At 45.2% G+C, this 26,689-nt stretch overlaps 1 protein-coding gene across 1 annotated transcript in view; it reads left to right on the forward strand.

Moving 5' to 3' along the window:
* The first annotated feature begins 10,231 nt into the window (after positions 1-10,231).
* RSPO2 (R-spondin 2) overlaps positions 10,232-26,689 on the forward strand; it is a 186,870-nt gene continuing 170,412 nt past the window's right edge. Inside the window, exons 1-2 of the mRNA XM_075549362.1 lie at positions 10,232-10,650; positions 11,017-11,277. Coding sequence (XP_075405477.1) covers positions 11,184-11,277 — 94 coding nt within the window. The 5' untranslated portion in view covers positions 10,232-10,650; positions 11,017-11,183. The remainder of the gene's footprint in view (positions 10,651-11,016; positions 11,278-26,689) is intronic.

Genomic DNA, 26,689 nt, shown 5'->3' on the forward strand with positions numbered 1-26,689 from the left:
AAGATAGCAGGGAGCTTCTGAGACTATGAATATCTGAAAGCACAAAAGATAAAGGACACCAAATCAATTAGCTAATGAAAAAGAGAGCCAGTGCCAAAGTCAACTATGCCTCGGAGGGTAAATACTAACTGAAAAAAGATTCAGAAAAATTCCTATGTATTACACGGTCAACCTTGATACACAGTGCTCCTAAATAAAGGGCAAGGTGAGCACGGACCACATCTATTGCCATGTGGTCAGGTTCAGCACGAATTCAGCTCCCACTTGGAAATGGATCCTGTTCTCACTACTCTGCAGGTTCTTCATCCTTCGGTAGATTCAGTGGCACATGCCAGGCAACCTGGAGGTAGGCTGATGACCCACTAGTTAAAAGGACCTCATCCCTGTAGACTGCCTGAGAGCTAGAGAAGACCACACAAATATCCTCGCTTGCTGCTCTGCTGGTCACAAATTCAGGTCTGCTTTCCCACTACTCTTTCAGGATGCCAGTCATAAGTTCAGGAATAGCTGTCCCCTAATTCCTGACAGGCTGGATTCCAGTGTGTGTGTGAGTCTGGCAACTCCTTGGAGTGACTCAAGAGTTTACAGAGCAGCGTTTACTCGAGCAGCTACCTATTTATGATAAACCAAGGAATATCAATGATGAGTCTCATTGAGTGGATTGGGAGAGATTCTAGCATAGAACTTCCTTGGCCCTTCTGGGGATGTGTTTACCCCCTCTAGAGCAGATGTTTGCTCTCTCCCACCCAGAAGCTCCAACTGAGTCCCAGGGCTCCTGACTCCTGTTAGATCACACCATGCTTTATAACATGGCCATGGCAGATAAGATCCTGCTTACTCACTATCACGGACCCAGGTCAGCACTCTTGAGCTGTCCATCTATACATTGGCCTCGGGTGTGGTCCAACTCTCAGGAATGAGGAGCAAAAGCCAAACTGCTTGTTACAGGAAAATTCCACTTCTCTCTCTCTCTCTCTCTCTCTCCTCTCTTCTCTCTCTCTCTCTCTCCCCTCTCTCTCTCTCTCTCTCTCTCTCTCTCTCTCTCTCTCTCTCTCTCTCTCTCTCTCTCTCTCTCTCTCTCTCTCTCAGAAAGAACTTTATATAAAGAGTAACTGTACATTAAGAAAATATTCCAGTCCAGATCAAGTTCATAAATCCAATATTAGCCCATATGTCCGACATCAATTTATAAATTTCTCTTCAGACTCACGAAACACATGCAATGCCTCCAAATGCAGGAAGAACACAGGCCAGTGGATGGAAAGTCCTGTGGATCCAGTGGCAGTGAAAGGATCTCAGCATTGGCAGGGGTCTCCACGTGGCTCCCACAGCTCCAGGGCTCTAGTATATCTCCATGTGTCATGTCAGCAGGCAGATGAAGCAGAGTGTATCTGACCTCTAGTGAGCTATTTATCCCCTTTGTGCCTCCAAATGAGGTCATCAACATGCAACCTGATTGACAGGCTGGGCTCTACTCCTTCACAAGTTGACAGGAGATTATGTAACTCTAGGACAGCCATGATCTCAGCAGCCAGGTCCATGCAGAGAGTAGGAGGAGGAGAGGAGATATTTTTAACCACGGCTTATATCTACTTAAGGGTGTACAAGCCCCCTGATTACAAGTACCCACATACGTCACAGGAAGCCATCCCGTGATTTTCAACACTGAAAAAAATGTATTAGAAAACTCCCAAATGAGAAAAAAAAAAGTATTTTAGTGACACGGGAATGGTTTTTTTTCCACTATGGCACAAGAACAAAAGTCACGAGAGATGGATACATTTAGCTGAATAGAAATAATTGAAAATTTTCATTGTAGCAATGGACATCTCAAAGTTGAGACAAACCATACACTGAAAAATATTTGCAACTCAAATCACAAAAGAGAGTATCTAGATGATGGAACTTTGTCTTATGCACTTTGGGCATATTCCCAGGAGGGGCCAGGCCCTGGAGGCCGCTGTATTTGGTAAAACCACAGGAGAGGGAGATTCTCACTGAGGTGGATTGACCAGGGAGCTGCTGCCACTTGGCGCTGGGCAGGGTACTTTTTCATGTCATATCTGTAAATTGGAATCCACTCAAAGCAGTGGTCCTCAACCTGGGGGTTGTGACCCCTTTGGGGGTCGAACACCCCCTTCATGGGGTTGCCCGATTCATACTAGTAGCAAAATGACAGTGATGAAGTAGCAATGAAAATAATTTTATGGTTGGGGGGGGTCACCACAACATGAGGAACTGTATGAAAGGGTCGCGGCATGAGGAAGGTTGAGAACCACTGACTCAAAGGGACCTACAACAGCAAGAGCAACATTTGCATCAAAGAGAGAGGAGAGAGCATTACGCAAAAACACATGCACACATCTGCTTGATTAACACAAAGTATTTTTTTGAAATATAGTCACAATGAACCAGACTATACAAGAGTAAAATAGTCTCTGAATGACTAGGTGGCTGTAGGAGAGAAATGGGAGAGACATTTTTAGGTTGTGTACCTTAAAAAATTTTTAAATGTGTTTAGAGAAAATTAACCTAACACATTAGGTTCTCATTTAACTAATTCTACACATATCACTCAGTGACACTGGTTACACTCGGTTGTTTCCATCAATCTAGCTTCCTTGTCCACCCTTAACTTTTCATCTTTGATCGAGGGCAAATGTTGATGAGAGGAGGTCTCATTTACATGACTGTTTATAACAGCATGGTATTCAGAGGTCATAGTATTTATTTTATGAGCCACTGTCTTTGGGCTGACAAGTAACCTCTAGGTGTAGTTTGACTTTCAAAAAAAGGGTATCCGAAGAGATAGTTTTGGTGGTTCCTCTAGTCCAGTGGTTCTCAACCTTCCTCATGCCACAACCCTGTAATATAGTTCCTCATGTTGTGGCGACTCCCCAACCGATAATTATTGTCATTGCTACTTCAGCACTGTCATTTTGCTAGTGTTATGAATTGGGCAACCCCTGTGAAAGGGTCGTTTGACCCCCAACAGGGTCATGACCCACAGGTTGAGGACCGTTGCTCTAGTCCCTATGATAGTCTGGTAGATCTGGCCTTTTTTGGGAATTTTAGTTATGTCGTACATTTTGCTCTCATTCTATCCAGTGTCATCTATGGATCCCTTGGTTGGGAAAGGCAGGCACCTTCTAGTTCTTCTTTTAAGATAGGAGAGGCCATCGCTCATATAGATTATGATGGGGCCTATATAAACTTCTAAAAGTTCATGGAAAAATGGAATTTTTAAAACACGAAATTTACCCACAAACTGTTAAGGCTTCCTGTATTAGTCCAGTAGGAGCCCTGGTGGTGTTGTGGTTATGAGTTGGGCTGTGATCCACATGGTCGGCGGTTTGAAACCACCAGCAGCTCCTTGGGAGAAAGACTGGGATTTCTACTCCCGTAGACAGTTACAGTCTCAGAAGCCCACAGGGGGTCGCTACGAGTCAGCTTTGGCTCGAAGGCAGTGAGTGTGGTTTGACTCGGTTTGATTAGTCCTGCAGTTGCTTCTTCTTTGGATCCTTGGTTTCATTTTTCTTTTGCTTCAGATAGGTAGAGATCAATAATTGCGTCTCAGCTGGCTGCTCGCCAACATTTAAGACCTCAGACTTCACTCAATAAATGAGGAGGTAGACTGCTATCTTTCATGAGCTGTGTTATGCCAGTTGACCGAGTTGTCTCTCGTTTTGGGTCCTAACTATCAAAGCTAGTGGCATTTCTTGATGCGTCTGGTTACACCTACGACATATCTACAAAAGATGCGTCTGGTTACACCTATGACATATCTACAAAAGATGCGTCTGGTTACCTCTACGGAATCTCCTTGCTGTGCTTGTTTTACATGTGAATATATGTGTAGCACACCCAAACATGTATATTCACTTGCTTATAGGAACACCTATAGATGCACACTGTAAGTCATATGTGCTTACCTATACATATATAAATGTAACCGCAGACATAATTTTGGTCATTATTATGTAAAATTGTGCAGATTGTGGCTTGACCAAAATTATTCCTTGTTAGTGTCATCTTTTACCTTGGTCAAGTTGTTATTCAACAACACATCATTATTCAACATTGCCTCACCTATCAAACTACCAAGTGTTTCCTACCTTCTTCACCTCCTTTGCAACCCTAGTAACCACCAAAGAATGCTGCCTTCTCTACTTCTACCTATTTTTGTCTTTTACAATAAGATCATACAGCATTTGTCCTTTTATGATTGGCTTACTTTACTTAGCATAATGGCCTCCAAATTTATCTATGTTGTCATATATCTTGAGAAGCAATCATGCCTCTATAGCTGCACGGCATTTCCCTGTGTGTGCGTTCCATCGGTTTCCTTTCCATCTGTGGATGTGCAGTTCAGTTGCTTGCATCTTTGAACTATTGTAAATACAGTGACAATGAATATTGGCCTGCATACAAGGTGGTTCAACGTGTTCATGGGAAAAGTCCCTTATCTTTCAATTCTATTGTCATGAGCTTTCAGAAGCCCCCCTCAGAGATCTGGTCACACCGTGGTGCTTCTTTAACTTTTTCCACTCTTGACCCTTTCTCCCCGAGGAATAGCCAGTTTTGCCAGCTCCATTTGTTAAAGAAACTGCTTCTTCCACATTGAGTGTCAAATCAGCTGCCCATCCATGGATGAGTTTATATTATCTGGCTTTTTAATCATATCCCATTAGTCAATGTGTCTGTCATTGAATCAGTTCCAGGATGATTTGAGTATAGTCTGATTTGAGATGGGGGCAATATGAAGCGCCCCCACTTTGTTGTTATTTTTAAATATTGCTTTGAATATTGGAGTCTTTGCACTTTTCATAAAAACTTGGTGATTACGTTTTTCAACTTGTTAAAGGATGCTTTTAGATTTGTATAATGATTGCATTGGGGGTAATATAATTAACATTTCCACAGCGATTTAAAGTTTATTGTGCCAACCTGGCTGACAAACACATGTGGGGTTAATTGAAGGGGAAGAGATAAATGGCTCAGTAAGCCTTGCCTTTCTAGTTCTCCGGTCTCTTACTTTGTGATGGTCGCACCAGGGTGCAGCTGCCTTAGCCAGTTCTAGGCTTCAGCTGGCAAGGCTCACTTCCTGCAAGACATCCCTGAGGAGAAGCCACAGGGACCTACCCTAATGCAGCCCTGGGTGCTGGAGCAGCCGTGTGGAGACCCCTGCCAGCGCTGAGATGCTCACACTGATTCAGCTTTCCTCCTGCAGTTGGCATCATAGTGTGTGTTTTGAGAGATGGAGAAGGACTTTGTGGGTTGGTTGGACATACCGGTTAATGTTGGACTTGTGGGCTTGGGCAGCACTGGGTTGCGATGTTTTCTTGATGTGCACTTACCCTTTGTATAAAACTCTCTCTGTTATACATGAGTTTCTGTGGATTTGTTTCTCTAAAGTACCCAGACTATTACACAAAGTAGTAAGTCTTCTGTGAGCACAGGGTGCTTTTCCATTTATAAAGATTACTTTTAGTTTCCTACAACAGTGTTTACATTGTATAGTTTTGTTTTGTGTTGAACATACCTGATTAGATTTACTCCTAGATAGTTTATCCTTTGGGGGTGGGGTACAATTGCAGATGATATTGTTTCTTGATTTTCTTTTCCGGGGTTTTCTTGTTAATGTAAAGGATTCAATTGATTTTTGTGTGATTTTGTACCTTGCCACTTCACTGAATCATTCTATTAGATCAATTCTCTTTCTTGGAAAATCCCTGTAATTTTCTACATAAAGAATATTTTCACCTGCAAATAAACTGTACATCCTTTTGTAAAGACTTGAACTTTGAACTGTATGAAAGTACTACAGATTGAAAACAAAGTAAAATAGGAAGGATGTCCCTCATCTATAACATCTTCCTCACCCCAGGCTCTCAGTGAACCTTCTCTACTATTACTGAATCTTAGGGAGTCAACCTCATCACTATACTCCCCTGTCAACAAACACCTCTATTTACAAGAGATCGTTGAATGAGTGCACCATCTCTAAACAACAGAAAGAGTACAGCAAGTTCCGATATAGAGAAACTGTGAGCTCTGAGCCTTAACAACAACACATTCAGAGTTTAGAAATGAAAAGAAGCAGAGATACGGGATTAAAGTTAATGATAGTTTGGGATCCTCTAGGGTTATATTTTTTAGTAGCAAGCGCATTCCTGGGTTCCTGAAATCAAGAGAAATATTTGGTGAACTGAAAAAAAAAGTTTGTGTTATCAACAAATTAGCTCCAAAGAAATGGGACTAAGCAGCCCCAGAAGTAAGTGTGGCTGTGGCTTTCTTAGTTGTAGTTGTGCCCATTTAAAAAGCAGAGAGCAGCCTGAAGTGAGCACAAGAAAAGCAGGAGAAAGGCATCCAGGGCCTTCCGTTTCCCTCCCAGAGCCCATTCATATTTTGTTAAACTGGTATGCACGCTTCTGCAGTGTTCCCAGATTGGGAACACTGTACTGTGCTCCAATCACATGTGATTTTCCCACATGCTTTCTGTATCCTCCCATATGTGCAAGTTATTTGTAATGTGAGGTTAGAAATAGAGAACTTCTGAAGTTAGAAACAGAAAAATAGATGTGTGTGTGTAGTAAAGAACCTCTCTAAGATTGTCATGTACCTGGATGTTACGGGTTAAAGAAATGTAGCCCTGAGTTAAATTCCTATTTGGTGGCCATGAAACACACACCACAACATGTCGTAAATAACCCCCTTAATATCTAATCCTGGAGGTAGGTGCCACATTGCGACATTAAACCACCTGACCACCTTTACTAAGCACTTTAACACACTGGTCTAGGTAACACAGGGTGCGGTTTAGCTCATACTGTGTGAATTTGAATTATGATGCTGGTGAAGACTATCTAAAACACAACAGACTGCAGACTAACAAGCTAATCTGTCTTGGAAGAAGTTTACACCTTCCTGTTATCAGGAGAGGCCAGTCCTTCGAGAAGGCCCTCATGCTCGGTGAGGCAACAGGGTAGAGAAGAAGGAGACCCTTGGCAGGATGGATTGACACAGCGGCTGCAACAGTGGGCTCACACACAACTGAGAGGATGGGACAGGACGGCGCAATGTTTCGCTCTCTTTTCCCCTGTGCATAGGACTTGATGGCACCTCACAACAACTGCGTGAGTCAAGTGAAAAAAAGAAATCACACTCACGCTGTGAATTTCTGCTAAGAAAAGACAGTGTCAAAAATCTGACTGAGAACCGGCTGAGCCACTGCCCACTCCATCTGACCCCCGCTGAGGAAAGTGGCAGGGAGGGAGAGCGTATACAAGAAGGGGGTGGTCAAGTTTTCCTCCCAAGACCATTTGTTCAGGAAACCTAAAATTTTGGATTCTAATTGCTGAACTAACATTGGAATCGTTCATTCTGAAGTCTTACTTCTGTGCCATGCCATAACTAACTGGCATGAAATTCAATGACTTTATATATGATACACTTGAGCATTTCTTTATGTGTATTTTAAAAATAAAATCCTGAGGGCATAACTGTGTATTAACCTGTTGTTCACAGAAGTGGTGCTGTTAATTTTATTATTATTTCCTTTTCATGAATGGGGCCTACGGGCTCACTAAACTGTAAAGGACATCTGGTTAAAATTTTAAAAAGCCAAACTGTGTAACCCAAATGACTAAAATTTTGGAAAATTTATCTTTAAAGAGTGGAAAGTAGTTTATAAGTCTAATTAAGAATGACAGCGGCTCACTCACATTCCCACATGGAGAAGCCTTCACTTATGAGAATGTCCTGAGTGATGTAGACATGATAGCAAACCACCTGATAGAAATAGAAAATAGATTGAAAATAGAATGCAGCAGAGAAGAGCCTTGGTCCGGATTCCTGAAAATGCCACTCTAGAAAATTGCTGAGAGCAACTAGTTAATGATTGAATTCATTTTGCTTGGTCGTGTGCTCATTTTTACTTTAATATCTTCAATCAAGAAAACGAACTCACTGCCATTGATACTGACCCATAGCGACAGAATATGGTAGGGTAGAACTGCCTCTGTTGGTTTCTGAGACTGTAACTCTTTATGGGAATAGCAAGTTATGTCTTTCTTCTATCAGTAGTTTTAAAGGCACTGATAATTTTTTATCCTGAATGGATCTCAAAGCCACAGGAACGTAGGAGACTTATTTAGAGAACACATTCTCTTCTGTGGATCTCTCTTTCATAAGTGCAACAACTGGTGAATCTGTGTGTGTGTGCATGAAGGGGAAGTGATATTTATGATGCTGGGTATTCACAGGCTGAAAAGTGCAAAATCAATTCCAAATTGTGTGATAAAAATCATGGATCAAGAAAACAGGGAAATAGATCCATTGTTTCTGCCATATATTGTGTACCAGAGATTGTGGGCCAATCTCTGGGGCTGAATTATCTATGAAATGGGATTGTCAATGAAATGAGACTCATAATTTCAAACCAGATTTAGATAGTCTGCTTGGAAGACCTGGCTAGTGTTATGCATAGAATGAAGAACACTTCAAATTGTTGCACCCAAGGACTGCTAGGTAAGCAATTTGGGGATAGTCAATAAACATGATTATTCTAATATGCATTCTTAGTATTTCAATATATTAACCTCAAGTTGTCAAATTAATGAACATCTTCTGAAACTAGAGGTATATAAAAGGGAGTTGAAGTAGGACACAGTAACATAATAAGAGGATATTTATGAAGATATTTTAGGCTGAAGAATTTGAAGCATTAATGCATAACTTTGACCTAAGGAACAAATGCTTATGGACATTTCTCGGTTATAAAGACCAGGTCATTATGCAAAACCTCAGCATTATGCCAAAATGGAGCATGAACAAAAGTGGAAGATAATTACATCATTATGTAATGCCAGATTACATCATTACATAACTGCCAAACCACCGAGATTCATAGCCCAGCTGCGTTGGCACATAACTTTAGCCATTGCATCTACCATTACGCCTGCCCAATACATTGTTAAGGAGTCGTGATGGCGCTGTGTATTAGGCATTGAGCTGCTGCCCCACGGGAAACAGTCAAAAATCTTAAATCTGTGGCAGAAAGATCTGACTGTTGCCATAAAGATTTATACTTGGAAACCCTCTATAGGGCTTTTATGAGTCAGAATCAGCTTCATCACAAGGCTTCAGATTTTGGTTTTCAGTACATCCTTAATGAGCAAATAAGAGAATAGTTAGTTTTACTACTGTAAATGTGAATGTCTGGTACCACGTCAATAGGTATAGTTAGTGATGAAGGGCAGATTAAAATCAAGTAGGAGCAAGCGCAGTGAATGCTATATAAGACAATTACCCATACTCAAAACACCTAAAGCTGAATTCAGGAGACTGAGGGGGGCGGGGGGAGGATGGGTACTTCGGAGGAAAGCGGACTTGTCTTTAAAGATGCGAAGCCTCAATTCCTTGAGCAATACAAGTAAGGGATCATATATTTTTTTGGTTAGGTTTTCCTGGACGAGAAAGAAAAGCAAGAAACAATACATTTGAAGATAAGCAAAAGCTAAAACGGAAATCTACTTTTTCATTCTATAAGCTAGGAGAGTTCTCTAAACTCAAGGGAAACTACAAAGTGGTAGAGGCCTGGCATCTTTGGGACAGCTCTAGGGTAAGCCCAGGATGGGCTCCTAACTGTAACAACAAAAATCAGCAGTTCAGAGTCCCCCACGGCCCTGTAGGAGAAAGAGGGAGGCTTCCTGCGTCTATAAAGATAGACAGCCTCACACACCCACAGGGGCTGTTCTATTCCGCTCTACAGGACCGCTGTGGGTCGGAATGGACTCCCAGGCAGTAGGATTAGGTTCTGACAGAGGTAGCAGTCCAGGCCAAGAGCGCTAGAAGGGTCTCTGAGAGGTCATGGGTTGGCCACCTCCTCCTGCCTGAGAGCGGCATTAAAGCCGAGAACCGACACTCCAGCGCCGAAGAAAACGCTTTGGGAGGGGGCGGGCAGCTGCAAGGCTCTGGGACCTAGCATGGACGGGGGCGCCCCCAGCCCAGCTGTTCTTCGAGCTAGCAACCCCCTCCGGGAAAGCGCCGAACAGATCGCTAGGGTTGGTTCCCTACAGGCGGTGAGCGTTCTTTAGGACCTCAGGGAAACCCGAGCGTTTTCAGGCTTTAGGACCCAGCAACTCCGCGGCAGCTGAGCCTGAGATGCTCAGCACCACCTACTTATAGAAGCATCCCGAGCCTCAGCTCCTCGGCATCTCCCTCGGAAATTGCGCACGCCACAGCCCCTCGGCCTCCCGGGAGCGCTGTCTCTCCCAGCTCGGAAAGACAGGACGGTTTGACGTTCGCTGTGAAGTGGCCAGAGAGGCCAGGACGCGGCAGGCTGGGCTAGGGACGCGGAGAGCCGGAGCCGGCGCGCCCCCGGCTGCCTGGGGATCGGACTCCCCCGCGCGGACGCAGCATCCCAGTCGGTGCGGACGCGCCCGCCCGGCTGCGCGCAGCTCCTGCCAGGCGCCCGGGGCGCGGAGGCTCCTTCCCGCACGCGGACCCCGCGGCAGCTGCCGGGCGCTCCCCGCGCGTCCCGGCAAACTTTTGCTCAGCCCACGTGCTGGCGCGGCGACTCGCCTGCGGAGCCCGACGTGGAGCGCAGCGCCCAGGCACGCCGCGCCGCCGGAGACGCTCGTGCTCACGGTAGGCGACCCGCGCTCGGCCGCCGCGGGGACCCGGGGGGCACCCCTCCGGGGAGTGGGGTCCCGAGGCCGGAGAGCGCGCCTTCAGCCCTGCACCCTCGGTGTGCGTGCGGCGTCCTCTGCGGACCCCGCGGGGCTCCCTGCGCACCCTAGGCGCCGGCCGGGCCCCGGGCCGCGGGGAGCTCGCGGATCCACTAATTAGAATCACCTTCCTCCTCTCGCAGCCGCGCGCGCTCCGGGAACCGCTCCGCGCCGGGGGGCCAGCTCGCCGCCCCTCCGTTAAGTTGGGGCGCTGGCGGGCGCGGCAACCTCCCCGCGGTTCTCTCCGCCCGCCACCCACCCCGGGTCTCGCTCCCTCGTCTCGCAGGTTCCCCAGTGCAGAGATGCTGGTCCCGCTGAACTGACCAGCGCGATCCCCGGGCTGGCGGCGCGCGGCCCTCGGCGTCATCTCCAGCGGTGCGGCCGGCCGGCTCCTCGGAGGAGCCCTCCAGTTCCCGACTGGGAGAGACGCCTCTCCCCAGCCCGGCCGTCCAGATGCAGTTGCGCCTCTTCTCCTTCGCCCTCATCATCCTGAACTGTATGGATTACAGCCACTGCCAGGGCACTCGCTGGAGACGCAGCAAACGAGGTGGGTCTCCCTGGGCCGCACGGGCCGGTGTGGGATGTGGGGCGCGGCGCCCTGGTGCCCGGGGCTGTCAGGGTTCCAGGCGGGCCGGGCCGGCCCTCCACCTCCACGCCGGCACGCCGCCACCCCGCCACCCGCTCTCTCCCCCGCCAGCCCCCACGCTCGCCGGTCGGCGGGGCGCGCCGGAGCGGGACGCGCGGACCGCAGCACGAGCCGGGCGTGCAGCTGGCGGCTCGTGCGGTCCGCACCCCGTTCGCCCCCGCGCCGCCGCTCCAACGCTTCTCACTTTAGCTCACGTTTCATCCCGGGTATCTTTACCCCCTCCTTTCTTTCCTTTTCCCATTTCTCGCTCTTCTAAAAATCATCGTCTTTAGTTTGGTTAACTGTCTCGCTTGCAGTACGCCGGTGCCCCTACCCACCTACTTTGCAGCCCTGGTCTTAGTCCCCGCAGAGTGTGTGTGTGTGTGTGTATGGGTGGGTGGATGGGTGCGCCTGGCAATAGGTATCAAGTGGACCAACAATCCCAAGGAAAGGGCAACATTGTTTTCTAGGAATCTGAGGCTGGGTGGAATGACCTCTGCAAGATAAAAGGGTGTAAGATGTAAGGTGGGATGATCAGTCGATAAAATTGAACTTTTATCTATTGAGTGTAAACTCCTGCGCTAGTTTTCTGGAAAGCGCTCGCCCGTGAAGTGATGTTTTGGGATTGGCTGACCATGGACTTCCCCAGTAGCACCAATTTCGGTGAGGTGAGTGGTTCTGTTCGCAATGAAATTCAATTGCGGCTTTTTAAGCGCTTCACCCTCTCCTCCTGGTGTGCGCTGCGAGGAAGGGGCATGGAATCCTCCCGAAAGATCTGGCGAGCTAGCTTTCCTGCCCATTTAGTGCATGCGTAATTCTCCCTGAGTCCTCCTGGGCATGCAGCTAATCCAATCACATTTCAGGAGAAGGACTGCTAGACACAATTAACCTGGAGGATTTAAGCATAAGCCTGTGCGCTCAGAAGCACTCTACACACGCACACACACCCACACTACCCCTATGCCTGGCACTACTTGCCCAGGAAAAGGACGCTGCACCCGTCTCGAGGAGGCAAGTGGTGAGCGCTTTCTTTAGCCAGTGATTTGGTCGAGCGGTTATTAGAGCTTGATTAACCCTCTTACTCAACGGGAGAGATGACTTGTTTAGAACTCGTTTTGTTTTAGGGAATCTCCTCTCCTGGATTCAGATTTGATGGAGAAGGTTGTTAGCCCTTGTATTTCTTGGTGACTTTTCCCCACATCCTAAGCTGTTCTCACTTATAGGCAGGGCTGGAGGGTGGCGGGGGAGCGCCAGGCTGGAGCAGTAGCTCCAATGCATTAGCCTTCCCAAGCAGCTCCTCTCCCTGCCTCTCTCGTTTCTGACATTTGGGAAATGCTTCATAGTTTCACAAATTGTTCCACTTAAAAGTACTACGGAGAAATTTCTTCCCAGAGGCCACAAGGGTTTGATACTTATAACTGCCCTGGAAAAGGCTCTTTAATCTCCCTCTCATCATTCGCCCCACAACCCCCATGGCTCTGTTCTCTACCCCAGTTGTTCAAGGTAGTATTCAGCAGAGTCTGCTTTAAAAAAATTATACAGTGGTCAAAAGTGTTTGGAGAGGCCTCTCTTCCTATCTGCCGAAGCTGTGGTGTCTTTGGTGGTCAAGCTTAAGTGCTTAACATTTTTAAAAGAAGAACTCTTTGTCAGGCTCTTGTTAGCTTAGTCTATGACCTACTAATCAATACTCCTTTACTGACCCGCGCTTTCTGCCTGTCTCAGTGTGATTCTGTGGCAGGGAACCCAGCCTGCTGCTTTGGTGGCACAGAAGGCAGGCAGAGATGCTGTTTGATGGAGAATGACTTTACAGCACTCCTGCGGCCAGAAGGGGTACTGCACGCATTTTCCCCAAGTGCCGTCTCTACAGTTCTGCTTATGGCTTCTTGGGTATCCCACGCAAAATACCCTCATTCAATGCGTGCTCCAGCAAAATCCCTTGTAGCATATGGACATTTAGAAACTCCTTTCTAAAGTGTGCAATAGAAATGCCGTCCAAAACAATCTTTCATTTTAATAAAATGCAAATGCTCCTAAGTGCATGCAAATTGGAAAAGTTGTTTCTTAAAAAAAAAAACACCTTATAGTATTTTTTCTCCTTATTTTCTTAACAGACGTCCTTTTTCAAATACCAAGTTTCTGGCTGAAATAATTGTGCTCCTTAAAAGTGACCAAGCTATCTGTGCCGACAAAGGGTGTACTGTGTTTTTAATTAAAAGTGGAACTACTTAAAGGACTGGCTAGACAGTGTAGGGTGATGGTAGCGTTCCTGCATTGTGAGTGTCCGAATGAATAGAGATCTAACTCAAGTTGTGTGCATTGTCCCTCCTCAGAAACTTAAGCTGGTTTTAATTGATCTCATGTCCACTGATTGATCCTGCACCCCATTGTTGGGCATACCAAACAATTGGCTTTCCCAAAGGAGATTGATTTAAATGAGTCCCTTAGTGAATGCCTGAAGACTCACCAAATCATGTCAGCAGTGGCCGTTGACATGTTAGGGTCTATTGTGGTACCAACATCCCCCCCCCCCCTTCCCTTTATTTTGGAAGTGGCAGTTAAATATTACTCTCTAGGAAGAAAAGTGATTAATACCTTAGGAAAAGGGACGGCATGGTGGCTTGGAAGATTAGTTTTCTTGGCTTTGAGCTGGGATGTAGGCAGCAGTGATACCAGGACTGGTAGGTTAATGCCTAAGACCTTATTCTGTTTCTTCTTTTTTTACATATTCCATCTGCAAATAATCAAACCTTCACTGTGGAGCATTCTCAGAACTCCTTTGGCATTATGTTTAGTCTGCTCTATGATCTCAGATGCTCCATAAGATCATTTTCTTAATGAAATAAAATTCTTGGCAGAGATCAGATAATTTAGTCAGTTAAAATCAATTGCATCCAGTCTGGAATAGTGAGTGAATATATCATTTAACTCTATAATTTATTTCAAAAGATAGCCTGAGGATTGAGAAACTACAGTGCCAACCCACCGTCCCTGCTTGGGGACACAATTTTCTATGAGAGACTGTCATAGACCACAACAGTAGTCACGTACCACCACCCCTTCCCCTGATTTTGAAAAACAAAACCAGAAATTAAAAAGTTACTGGATAAATGACACATTTTTGTTAATCAGTGAAGAAGCATGCGACTTTTTGAAAAGCTGGTTGATCTAATGTTTTGTCTACAAGGTAATGATAGTAAGAATCATTGGGTTTTTAGCCCCCTTCAAAGATCTAGCTAGTATTAGCGCCTATTAACCCTTACTACAGTGAGAAAGAGGAGGCTGTCTGCTTGTGTAAAAATTTACAGGCAGGGAAACCCCGGGGAGCGGTTCTACTCTGATCTCTATGAGTCAGAATTCATTTAACACCAGTGGGGTATTTGGTTAACCCTTACTACCTGTGTCTGTTTTGAAACTTCTCACACGATTTATTTGTGTCCGTGGGTGGTTTGGGTAGTTTTGGGACCAGCAGTCAGTCGCATCTCAGGTTGCAAGGTAGCTGCACCAATTGTAACTTTGTTATGGTCTTCTTGGAATTTCTTGAGCTTCCTATGCAGTGACTTAATTTTATAGTTTATCCTGTTGGAATAACCGATCTTACTTTAACCAAGAATTTATTATAGCTTCTGGACAAACTCTTTAAAAGCAGCAAGGTCCCCAAACACAGCTGCTGCTGCTGGTGGTGGTGGTAGTGGGCTGAGGGCAGGGGGTGTGGCCTATGCCACCGGGTTTCCTCTAGCCTTTTCTATGCTGAAGCTTTAGGGGCCGCAGTCAGACCCCACTTTCCCACAATTAGCTTTGACTTTGCCCCTGAAACCAAATGTGTATTACAAATAGTGTGGTCTTTTTCTGGCAACTGAGGTTGGGGTAGAAGTAAACATTTTCTCATAAAACTTATAGGGCTAACTTATATTTTTAATTTTAAGGTTTCATGACGAAATTGCGAGATATTTGTTTTTGCAAGTGCTTTCACTAATAGTTTATTTCTTGTGGTGTTCTTTCAAAATACAAAAGGGCACATGGAACATATTAACCTACACTTAAGGGAAAAAGGTCCAGAATGCATTTTGAATGCTTGCTTCTTGGGTTCCAAAGTATTTCAGAAAAGCTGATGTGATGTTTACCTTTGAAACACACAAACGTGCCTTTTCTTTTCTTTTGTTCAGATTTTGGATGGGTGTTTTCCCCCCAGCATCCTTTCATGAGCTTCTCTGGCCAACGTCTTACCAGTGCAGGGAGGTCAGAAAGTTTCTGTACTCAAAGCAATATCTTTTTTTAATTGCCACTGATATTTATAAGTGAGTCAGAATAGGTGATGTTTCCCAGGTTTCCATTTAATTTTGGCTTTCTTTTTCTGCTTCTAAAACCCATCTGGGGTAGAATCTACTCTTTGCAGAAATCGCGGGTTGGAAATGACACTTCTAATTCCTTAATGCAAAACCACTTCTTGAGTTATTCAGAGACTGACTGGCCAGTGTGTGGGAGATCCCGGCTGCACTGACTGCTTTCCTTCCACCAGTCTGCCTTTTCAGACAGTCTCACCTCTGCACGTCCGCTCTCTCAGGTCTCCCGAGGATGGAGAACAAAGGCAGACACATCATTTGACATAATGCCGAATTCCCAATCTGCTATAAGGCCGGGATCACCTGTGGCATGACTGGAAAGTTGACAGTTATCTGTATTTTCTAAGATGCCACATGGTCATATATATTTTATCATTATCAGCAATCAAGGATAAACACGAGACCATTAATACTAAAGGATATATGTAACAAATTATATAAGAAAGGCATACATATATATATCCATGTGTATGTATGTAAGCATGAGTATATAATCTATTATGTATGTGGATACACACATATGCGTGTGGAGATACACACACGTGGTTTCAAAGGCTTGTGCAAAATTTCGGTATATTTCATGTTCGTTTTCTTCCACGAACTTTTGAAGTGTGTGTATCCCTCATGGATCGCTCTATTGATTTCGCTGCCGACCCATCTACATATCTGGATTCCTAGTGGCACAGTGGTTAAGCACTTGGCAGCTAACTGCGAGATCACAGGTTCCAACCTGCCAGCTGCTCTGTGGAAGAAAGCCCTGGTGGTGGTCCACTTCGGGAAAAGTTTTTATAACCTGGGAAGCCCTGGGGGTGGTTCTACCCTGGCACAGGAGGTCAGCGTCGGGATTGACTCAGCAGCAAGCAACAAAAAGAGTGGTCCATAGATGGTCAAAGAAGGACTGTTGACTGCAAGTTTTCTTTCCAAGAGCAGCCTCCGCCTGCCTCACAGGTTCTTCTCACCTCGAGGATCTCTATTTCCATCACTGTCTTTCCAAGCGTGCTGCTGCTATCACAGTAAAAATGTAATAATTTCCAAAATTATTATAATAATTCTTTACCTCCTCACATTGCTGCTCTCTCTCTTCTTTATCTTCTTGGTTTCAAGTTTTCCCTTCTCTTGCTCAATAATTTTGTTTTATTCATTCTTGAATCTGATACAATCTCGCTTCTATCTTCGGTGTTTTCCTGAAGGGATTTTCTCTGAGATCATCCATACCTTAGCCCATTACTAGCTCCTCCAACACCATTTAGTCCCTTGTGAGTTGTCCCTCTGAAGGCGTCTTCCTCTGGGTAATGATGCCACTCACACTCTGGCTTTCTCTTCTGTTCTTCTTTGGTCCATTCCTGCAGGATGTGACAGGTAGATTTTGTGTCAACTTTGCTGGGCCAGGATTATCACTGGTTTGCCAGTTACCATCTGGTAATCCTTTATGCCTGGACCTAACTAACACAATGCCGTCCATCCCGTCATCATGAGTATTGTCCATAAATTCAGTGTGGCCATTGCAATGAATTATTGAGCCCTACTGAAAATTAGAGGATGCTATGGGGCAGGGAGGGTTGATGTCGGAATTGGTTGGAAAGTTGGAGGGTGGGGCATATGTGACCTCACTCGCACTCACTTTCACCCACTGCCGTGTAGTCAATTCTGACTTCAAGCAAAAGAAATCAACGTTGGATGGCGCTGAGATAGGATTTGAATCTCCGTTCTCTCTGCATGACTGGAGGAGGTCAGATACCACGTCCACATCCCACGGCATTTACTCTGCACAGTTTAGGGTGGTATTCCTTCACTTTCATGCTTTTCCTTTGGGACTTGGACCCAACCTAGGCTTCATGGGCTTTTCCGTGTAGAGTCGTTCAGCTCCAGCTCAAGGTACCACCTGCTCCTTTGAAACAATATTGCCCTCTGATCACTCCAACTGCGACCAGAAGGGGCTTCCTCTCCATCTCATCATTCTTTCCACGCTTCATTTACTGCCATTCTCTCAGGATCTCCTTCTCCCTCACTCCATCCTTTCTAATATTTCCCACTTGAGGTTTTTCTCAACCACAGACCCAATCATATTGCTTCTTTGCCAATAAGCCCCACTGCTCTCATGTCTCCATTTTTGCCTTGCAGAATAAGCACGGGCCTCTTTCCTATTCTGTTCAAGGCTCCCCACCATCTGAGCGCGGCCCACTTCCAGCCTTCTCCCATCCTGAAAGCTCAATTTGCTTAAGCTGTTCCAGATGACCCTCATTTCCGCAGCGTGCCCTGTGCTTCTGTGCTTTGGTGCTACTGCACGTGCAACGGTGCCTGGCTAAAAACTGCCACCTCCGTGCAGCCTTCTTGGAATTTTCTGCCGCCTCTTCTGGAGCCAAAATCAATGATTTCCTCATTGTGTTGTCTTAGTTTTCTGTGCTGCTTTCTCAAGGCCTCTTTACCCCCATCTTTATGCTGGTCATTTTGGCACATCTGTCTCATTCATAGAACACCACGCTACCCTGGAGCAGGGCTGCGGCGCCCTCCTCTGAGCACGGGCAGTCGGGTGCTTCCTCCATAGAGGCTGAGCAAAAAGTCACTGATTCGAAGGGTTGTCATTGTCACTTAAAATACTAATGATCCTCTAGTCATATATTGGGTAAATCTGCTGCACAAAACCTGCTTTTGAAAGTACCATAGGCTGCCAAAAGGCAGGACAAATCTGTCGTGGATGAAGGACAGCCAAGTACTCCTTAGAGGCAAAGATGGCAAGACGTGGTCTCACATAGATTGGACACGTGTTCTGGAGAGACCAGTCCCTGGAGAAGGACATCACGCTTGGTGTCACGTAGAAGGGCCTCGAAAAAGAGAAAGACGCTCAACAAGATGGGTTGACGCATGGCTACAATGGGCTCCGACGTCAGAGCCGTTGTGAGGCTGGCACAGGACTGGGCGGCGTTGTGTTCTCTTGTCCTTGTGACCACTGTGAGTCAGCACTGACTCAACCTAACAAGGACAATGAGATTGAAAACCAATGAGGGGGATAAGTGGTGTGAACTGTGGAGTGCTGAGTTGGGGTTCCAAAAGCCAACCCCACCACTGAGATCACCAGGAAGAAGGAAAAAAGAAAGCTGAGGGGGGGGGGTGAGGAAGGGGGGGAGGAATAATGAAAAGCAAAGAATTTTCACCAGCAAAAAGCCCTGAACACAATTTAAGTACTTTTCACACAAAATTTTAAGGAAGGATTAAATATCACCAGTAAGAGGTCTAATCCCACTATTTGTATTTATCTTAAATTAAAAAAACAAACATACTAAAAATATGCCCAGCCCAGTATTCACTCTAATCTAATATTATCCAGAATGTTACCAAGTATAGGCGAGTCTGTTGTATCTCCATCTGTCTGTTTATTATATTAGTGATAGAACATCCCAAATGCTAGGGGAGTTTGGGGAGATATATATAAGAAAAAAGATTTAATAAAAAGAAAAACCACACCACCAACAATGAAGAAGCATACATAATTCCAGGTCTGTCTGCTGACCTTTATGATAAGGGAGTATAACAGATCAGCAACAGCAGCAAATCCAAGCCACAAAGCCCTGGAGGAGCCCCCAAAATAGACTTCAGGCTAGGAGGGGCAGCTCCAGGAACCATGCCCAGACGAGTGGGGGGATTGTCCAGTGTGCTTTGAGTGGATTATCAGGAGGGTGCTGTCTTTGCAGAAGGACGTCGTACTTGGTAACGTGGAGGGTCAGTACCTTCAATGAGATGGATTGACACTGGTGGGAAAAACAAAGTGAAATTGAATTTCCCTTCTTAAAAATGCAATCATATTAATATGAGTTTGTATAGGAAAATATTTAATGAGGCTCTTTGGTCTGTAACTTTAGGAAAATAAATGTACCTTTAGACATGTCCACAAAGACACAGGTTATGTGTGTGTGTGTGTGTGTGTATGAACAAATTCTTCTGTAGCTATGAATGGACTGCCTAGTTTTTTGTTTGCTTTTTCTGTAGTGCCTGTAAGAAAGCATTACGTGGTTCAGTGAATGACTTAATATGGCCCCTGTAGCCCTCATAGTTTTGTAAGGATGGCATGGGGTTATGGAATAAGTGGATTGAACAACTTGCTAATAATGCAAATTGGATTCTTGCAGGGTGGGATCATAATAAGGGGATCAGTCACTTTTGTGTTCCACTTGGCTTAAAAAGAACACCAATCCCCGAGCAGGGAGGGGCCTTGCTATCAACAAGACAGAAGAGTTGGGGTGTCACATGTCCTTTGGACCTAAACTTCCTGAGCTAAGAACCTCCTAGACCCAGGAGACAGAGCTGTAACACCGGAGATGGTCCGTGATTGGGAAAAGTGCCCACAAGTGAGGCCAGTAGAGAACTGGCCGCAGCAAATCCAGGAACCGGCAGGAGACAGAGCCAGGCTGCCCAGTGCCCTCAGCTGGTGGAGTGGGTGCCTCTCGGAGCAAAGGAGCTTTGTAACTCTGACTGGAGCAGGCCAGAGGCCAGACTGCCTCCAGGGGCCCTGGAAGGTGAGGACAGAGAATCATTCCCGAGTCTTTCCTGATCTTGAATCATCACTGATTAGCTTCCTTAATAAACTCCATGATCTCAACTGCTGAGCTCTCCTCTGCGGTGGATGCTCAAACCCGGCAAAGGAGGAGAGAGTGCCTGGGGAGGGCCAGCTGCTGTAAGAACTGGGAAAAGGGTTAGTGAGAAGAGGTAGGATTATGGATGATGTTTATGAGTTTGCTTTCTCTTCCCTCCTGTGAAATTGGAGGGGCGTTCTGACGAGGCCCAAAGACTTTTACAGTAGGCACTGTTTTTCTTTTTCTCTCTAAAATTACAATTGGCATTTTACTACATTTTGAAGGAGGGAGGTCTGCCTGGACTTGAGTTAAAAGGAAGGCAAGTTGCTCAGTGCAATGTGATTGTGAAAACGAAGCTAGTGGAGAGAAGCTAGACTTGGACTATCTCTCCTGAATGTGTTGACTTTTCCTGTGTACAATCATGTAAAAAGAAAGTGGGGAACAACAAAAAAGAATCGCCTCTGAACCCATTCAAAAGTTCTCTCCCCTCTCACGTGCATGCTGATAAAGTGGTCCACAGTAAGTCGCTGGAGACTGAGTTGCTGTTCGGTTAGGTACCTCCCAGGGTCTGTCCCTAGACAGAAGGAAGCAGTCCCCGGTGCGCACCATCCTCATACTTGTACCTGTGGTTGAGTCATTGTTGCAGCCACGGTGTCAGTCCATCTCGTTGACGGTCTTCCTCTTCTTTCAGCCCCTCTACTTCACCAAACATGATGTTCTTTCCAGGAGCTCGTCTCTCCTGACAACGTGTCCAAAATATATGAGGCCATGTCTCGCCATCCTTGCTTCTAAGGCGCATTCTGGCTGTACTTCTTCCAGGACAGATTGATTTGTTCCTTTGGCTGTCCATGGTACTTTTGATATTCTTTGCTGACACCATAATTCAAATGCATCAATTCTTCTTCAGTCTGCCTGATTCACTGCCCAACTTTCACATGCATTTGAAGTGATTGAATGGGCATGGCATGGTCAGGGACACCCGAGCCCTCAGAGTGTCACCTCTGTGTTTTCAACACTCTATAAAGAGGTCTTGTGCAGCAGATTAGCCAATGCCATCTGCCCTTTGTCCTCTGGACTGCTGCCTCCATGAGCACTGAGTGTGGATCTGAGCATGATGAAATCCTGGACAACTTCGGTCTTTTCTCCCTTTATCATGATGTGTCCTCTTGGTCCAGGTGTGAGGATTTTGGCTCTCTTTACATTGAGTTGTAATCCATCCTAAAGGCTGTAAGTTCTCCTCCCTCCCAGCCAGCCAGGTGTGCTTTCAGCATATCTGACCTTGTTAGTAAGCCTTCCTCCCGTGCTGATGCTGCGTTCTTCATGCAGGCCGGCGTGTGTGAGTCTTTGCTCATTTCCAGAGCCTGGTCTTCCTTTTCGCTTATCTAACTCTGGGTCCTTGCACATTCTGTTATAACATTTTCTTTTCAACTTGCCCTTTGAAAGTGCCTGTGCGGCTATTTGGCTCCATTTCTTTTTGCCATAGCCACTCCACGATTGAGAGCAAGTTTCAGAGTCTCTTCTGACATCCATTTTGATCTTTTCTTTTATTCCTAGCTTTTAAGGGCCTTTTCTTTCTTCATATTTGGTGTGTTCTCTATGACATCCCACAACTCATCAAGATTTCTCTTATCAGTGTTTGATGCATTAAATCTATTCTTGAGAGATGCGTGAAATTAGGGTGGGATACACTCAAGGGACTATTTTGGCTCTTATGGATTTGTTTTAATTTTCTTCAACTTTAATCTGAACTTACAGATGAGCGATTGATGGTCTGTTCCACAGTTGGATGCTGGCCTGGTTTTAGCTGCTGATATTGGGCTTCTCCATTGTCTTCCTAAAGATGTAGTCAATTTGATCTCTGTGTTGTTGGAAAAGAGGTATTTGTCATGAACAAGTCGTTGGTCTTCCAATATTCTGTCATGTGATCTCCAGCTTCATTTCTATCACCAAGGACATACTTTCCAACTACTATTCCTTCCTCTTTGTTTCTAACTTTTCCATACCTATCACGAATAATTGGCAATGCATCTTGATTGCATGTTTGATCAATTTCCAACTGAAGTCATTAGTAGAATTCAATTTCTTCATTATTAGCTGTAGTGGATGGTGCACAGATTTGAATAAAGTTTTGTATTGATTGTTTTACTTTGTATGCAGAGACACATCATAACAGATAGCAATGTATTTCATGACCTTGAAATGTCCTTTTTGATGATGAATGACATACCATTCCTCTTGACTGTGCCCTTCCCTATGTAGTAAACCATATGATTTACTGATCCAAAATGACCAATATCTGTCCAGTTCAGCTCACCAATCTAGAGAATATCGATCTTTATGAGTTTCATTTTTAATGACTTTCAATTTGCCTAGGTCACACTTCATCCATTGCACGTTCCAATTATTAATCTACGTTTTCAGGTCGTCTTCCTCCCTTATTTTGAGTCATGCTCCATTAGCAAATGAAGGTACTGAAGGTTTTACTCTTGCAGACTTGATTTACTTGACCTACTTCAAGAGGGAAGCTCTTCCTTGGTCACATTTTGAGTACCTTCCGACCTGCGGGCCTCATCTTCTGGCACGATCTCTGACAAAGTTCTGCTTCCATTCATGAGAGTTCAGTAACTGACAATCTTTAGATGCCATCTACAGGGTTTTTGAAGGAGTGCTGGGCTGTAGTCCACATGGTGGGCAGTATGCAGCCACCAGCAGCTCCACAGGAGAAAGACTTGCGATTTCTACAGTTATGGTCTTGGAAACCCACTGGGAGTCTCTGTGAGCCAGCATCGACATGTTGGCAGGGAGATTGGTTTTAGTTTTGTAGGGTTTTCAGTGGCTAATTCCTCTGAAGTGTAGACAACCAATTTCATCTAAGAACAGACTGGAAGCTCTACTGAAGCTCGTTCACTCAGGGTAACCCCGCTGGCATTTAACATACCAGTGGTAAAGCTGTCTGATCACAGCAACACACAGGTTTTTACAGTATGACAAACAGACAGACAGATGCTTTCAGACCTTGAAACTGCCAGTGGTGGTATGATAAGCTTGTTTGATGATTATTCTTAAATCTATAAATTATGAGGACCACTTTTATGTATGGTCCTTGAGAGGACATACATGTCTTTAATGTGTCTGCATATATGTGTGTGCATGTCCCTGTTTGCATATATATGGATTGTATGTCTACCTGTGTCTGTGTATAAATGCTGGCCTCTCTCACATGATATTTGAGGTTCTCCACCATCTGACACCCACCCATTTCCAACCTTTCCCCACTCTGATAAAATCAGAATAACCAATCAAGGCTAGAAAAAAACCAAACAAATGATTTCTTATTTTTCCTTTAAAATGGAGAGAATAATGCTATAGGTAGCCTTCCCCCTTAAGTAGTCATATGGAGGAAACCTTTAACATGTACATGAAATCTTTCAATTGCCCTGGTAACACTGTCAGCTAAGCACCAGACTGCTAACATTGGTGGAACATTGGTGGTTCCAACCCACTAGCTGCTCTGTGGGAGAAAAAGGAGGCTATTTATTCCTCTAAAGATTCAGAGCTGTGCAGACCCTATATAGGGACCCTGCCAGTTGGAATCAATTCAAGATTAAAGCCACCCAAATCCACGGCCATTGAGTCAGTTGCAACTTGTAATCCTCTAGGACAGAGTAGAGCTCCTCTGTAGGCGTCGGAGACTGTGAATCTTTACAGCAGCAGACAGGCTTCCTTTTCTCCCAAGGAGCAGCTGGTGGGCTCGAACCACTGATCTTGCAGTTAGCAGCCCTAGACCGAAGCCATAGTGACACCATAGCTCCTTGAACAGTACTCAGCATACCTTGATAACTGAGGAAATAAAGTGTGCCGTCGAGTTGGGTCCAACTCTGTGTGACCCGAGGTGCACCAGAGAGAGCAACCACCTCCCACTTGCTCTTATGATGGAGCCCGTTGTTCCAGCACGTCCCTTTCCAACGCGGAGTCCCTCGAAGTTGGAACTGACCTGACGTCACGTGTAGTTTCCCAGCCTACGTTCTGCACAGGATTTCTGAACTTGCGGTCCCGAGATGAGGTCCTGACTTAGAGGAAGCCAACCATTTTATGCTTCTTTTCAAAGGGCAGAGAGAGGATGTAGACCTTTCACTAAAATCTCGGTGAGTCCATCTCTCGCCTTCAAGCATTGATGAAAGAAACAGGAAGTAGATTTTTATTAGCATGATTCCAAGTAGCTGGTGCAAATGAAGTGAGTCCTCCTATTTTCGAAGTTTATTTTTCTTCCATTGGTTTCCAGGCATTTGGCCTGGGCACACCTCACATACGAGGCACACTGGAAGAACTTTCCCAAAATTGGCTTCAGTAAATAATTACTCGGCCAGCAAATCCTTAGTCAAAGACAAGAGTTATTAAAATTTTCTCTCCAACATAAAATATACGTCAGAAGAAAATATACACGAAAATGCACATTACAAAGCTTTTCTTTAAATTTTATCCTATGATCTAATTCCTGTCTCATTTACAAAATCGTTAACATGTACATAGATATATCTTTAGAAATGGTGGTGAATTTCCAACCATACGGTCTGTGTGGCTCGGAGTACACAGAATCATCAGAACCCACGTGTATCACTCTACAGTCCACGCAAGTGGGCTTCTACTTGATTCTTGCATTTTGCCAACACAAGGTAGAATTTGGGAAGCGTGGATCCTCTTAATTAACTCTCACCTGTGGCAGGATGAAACTCACCAGAGGACCGACCACCTCAGCAATGAAGACATGCTGACCAATAGAGGGCGCACTTCACATTCTTTTCCTTGTGCTGTGTTCTCTGAAGACTGGTAGGATTTGGGCTTATTTTAATCATTGGTTTATCACATGGTAAACCTGCTCTGCTCTCTCTGGTAAGACTCATGCTGCAGTCATCTTGATCTCACCACAGAGGAAGAGAAAGGACTGATAAGAGAGGTTTCAGATTTGTGAAACACGGCCGATTTTTGGTCTATACTTGGGGTAAGAAATCCTCACTAAAAGTCCACCGTTACCAACCTCACAGTTTTGTCTTGTGTGGGATAGAGATCGTTAGAGCTTGCGTAATCCACCTGGAGGTGGGTGTCACTGTTTGCCGCTACTTTGTTTTCTATAAAGTGTTTGCCTAAGCGTGTCAGCGACAGTGAAAGTTCTTCAGCCTCTTTTGGAGAAACTTGTCTGTCAGTGGGGTTTTCATAGTGTTGAGAATGGGGAGCTGTGTCTCCGGCCCTCTTTTGGAAATTCAAATTTAATTTGTGATTTTAGAAGAATTTTCTTTTCCTCTCATAAAGTGAGGTCTAAGGGTTTAAAAGTGGTAAGTTTGTGCTTTATCATTTTTGTGCGATGTCATCTTTAACATGCATATCCAGACAATTACCCTGGCCCCCCTTGCAGTTTAGTTGAATAAAAGCATGGTTAATAGACTTTGACCAAACTTGATGTATCCTGTGTCCACGCCACAAAACTAATCTCTAGGGGCAACTGTGATATTCAGTGGGCGCAGCTCTTCACTGACATGGGTGGTCGCGGAAAGACTGTGCTCTGTAGGAGACCTCCCCACCAGTCCAATGAATTGAGGAATTGCTCCTGGTGTGCGGGGGGGAGTCGGGTGGGGTGGGTGGGGGTGTGGTCAGGGGGAGGGATTTATCTGGTGACCATCCCTGAGTGAGATTTACCTTAGATAGTTCCTGGTCCTTTGGCTTTGGGTCTTGCAGGTGGAAGAAGATTTTGTGGTGATTAATCGTAATTATGGACATTTGCTCTTGGAATTCTTTGGAGGTGCATGTGTGTTTACAGGTCAGCTTGATAGGGGAATTTTGTGGGACTTAAGCATCAGTTCTGGACTCTTCTACGTTGATTGGAAGCAGTGGTAGAAGGCTGTACGCCGAGTGAACGGGACTAGCAAACTAACTTTAATGACTCTAGCTGAGGATCTGGAGACCTGCCACGAAGCGTTGAGAAGTATCCGAGCCATCCTATTCCACAGTATTCTTCCGTGCAGTAGGGCTAGCTTGTACTTCCCTCCTTGCCTAACCGTAGGGTGGTGGAGAACCTTGGTTAGGGCCCAGGAGACTAACTTGGAAACCCATGGGCTCCAGATCAATGGGCAGCCGTGGTTCCCAGAAGCCTGATGAGTGGGTTCCGCCAGGCTTTTGTAGCGTTAGGGAAGCTGCTTGCATCACTTCTGGTGGCCACTAATTAAGGAAGTGGCTGATGTAATTTTTGAGGGAATACTGTCAGTAGTGAAAGAAGTCTTTTCCTTTAAGTCATGTTATCCCGAAAGTTTATGGGAAGCCTGGCAATTCTCACTTGAAACATGGAGTGTCCAGAATAATGCATGTGGAGTAACTTGCAATTGGTCCGCTTTGCAGAAGCGGGAGAAAGACGGGGTTTTCTACTCCCATAAGATG

Source organism: Tenrec ecaudatus, chromosome 5, assembly GCF_050624435.1.
Source record: "Tenrec ecaudatus isolate mTenEca1 chromosome 5, mTenEca1.hap1, whole genome shotgun sequence".
In the NCBI taxonomy this organism is placed as follows: domain Eukaryota; kingdom Metazoa; phylum Chordata; class Mammalia; order Afrosoricida; family Tenrecidae; genus Tenrec; species Tenrec ecaudatus.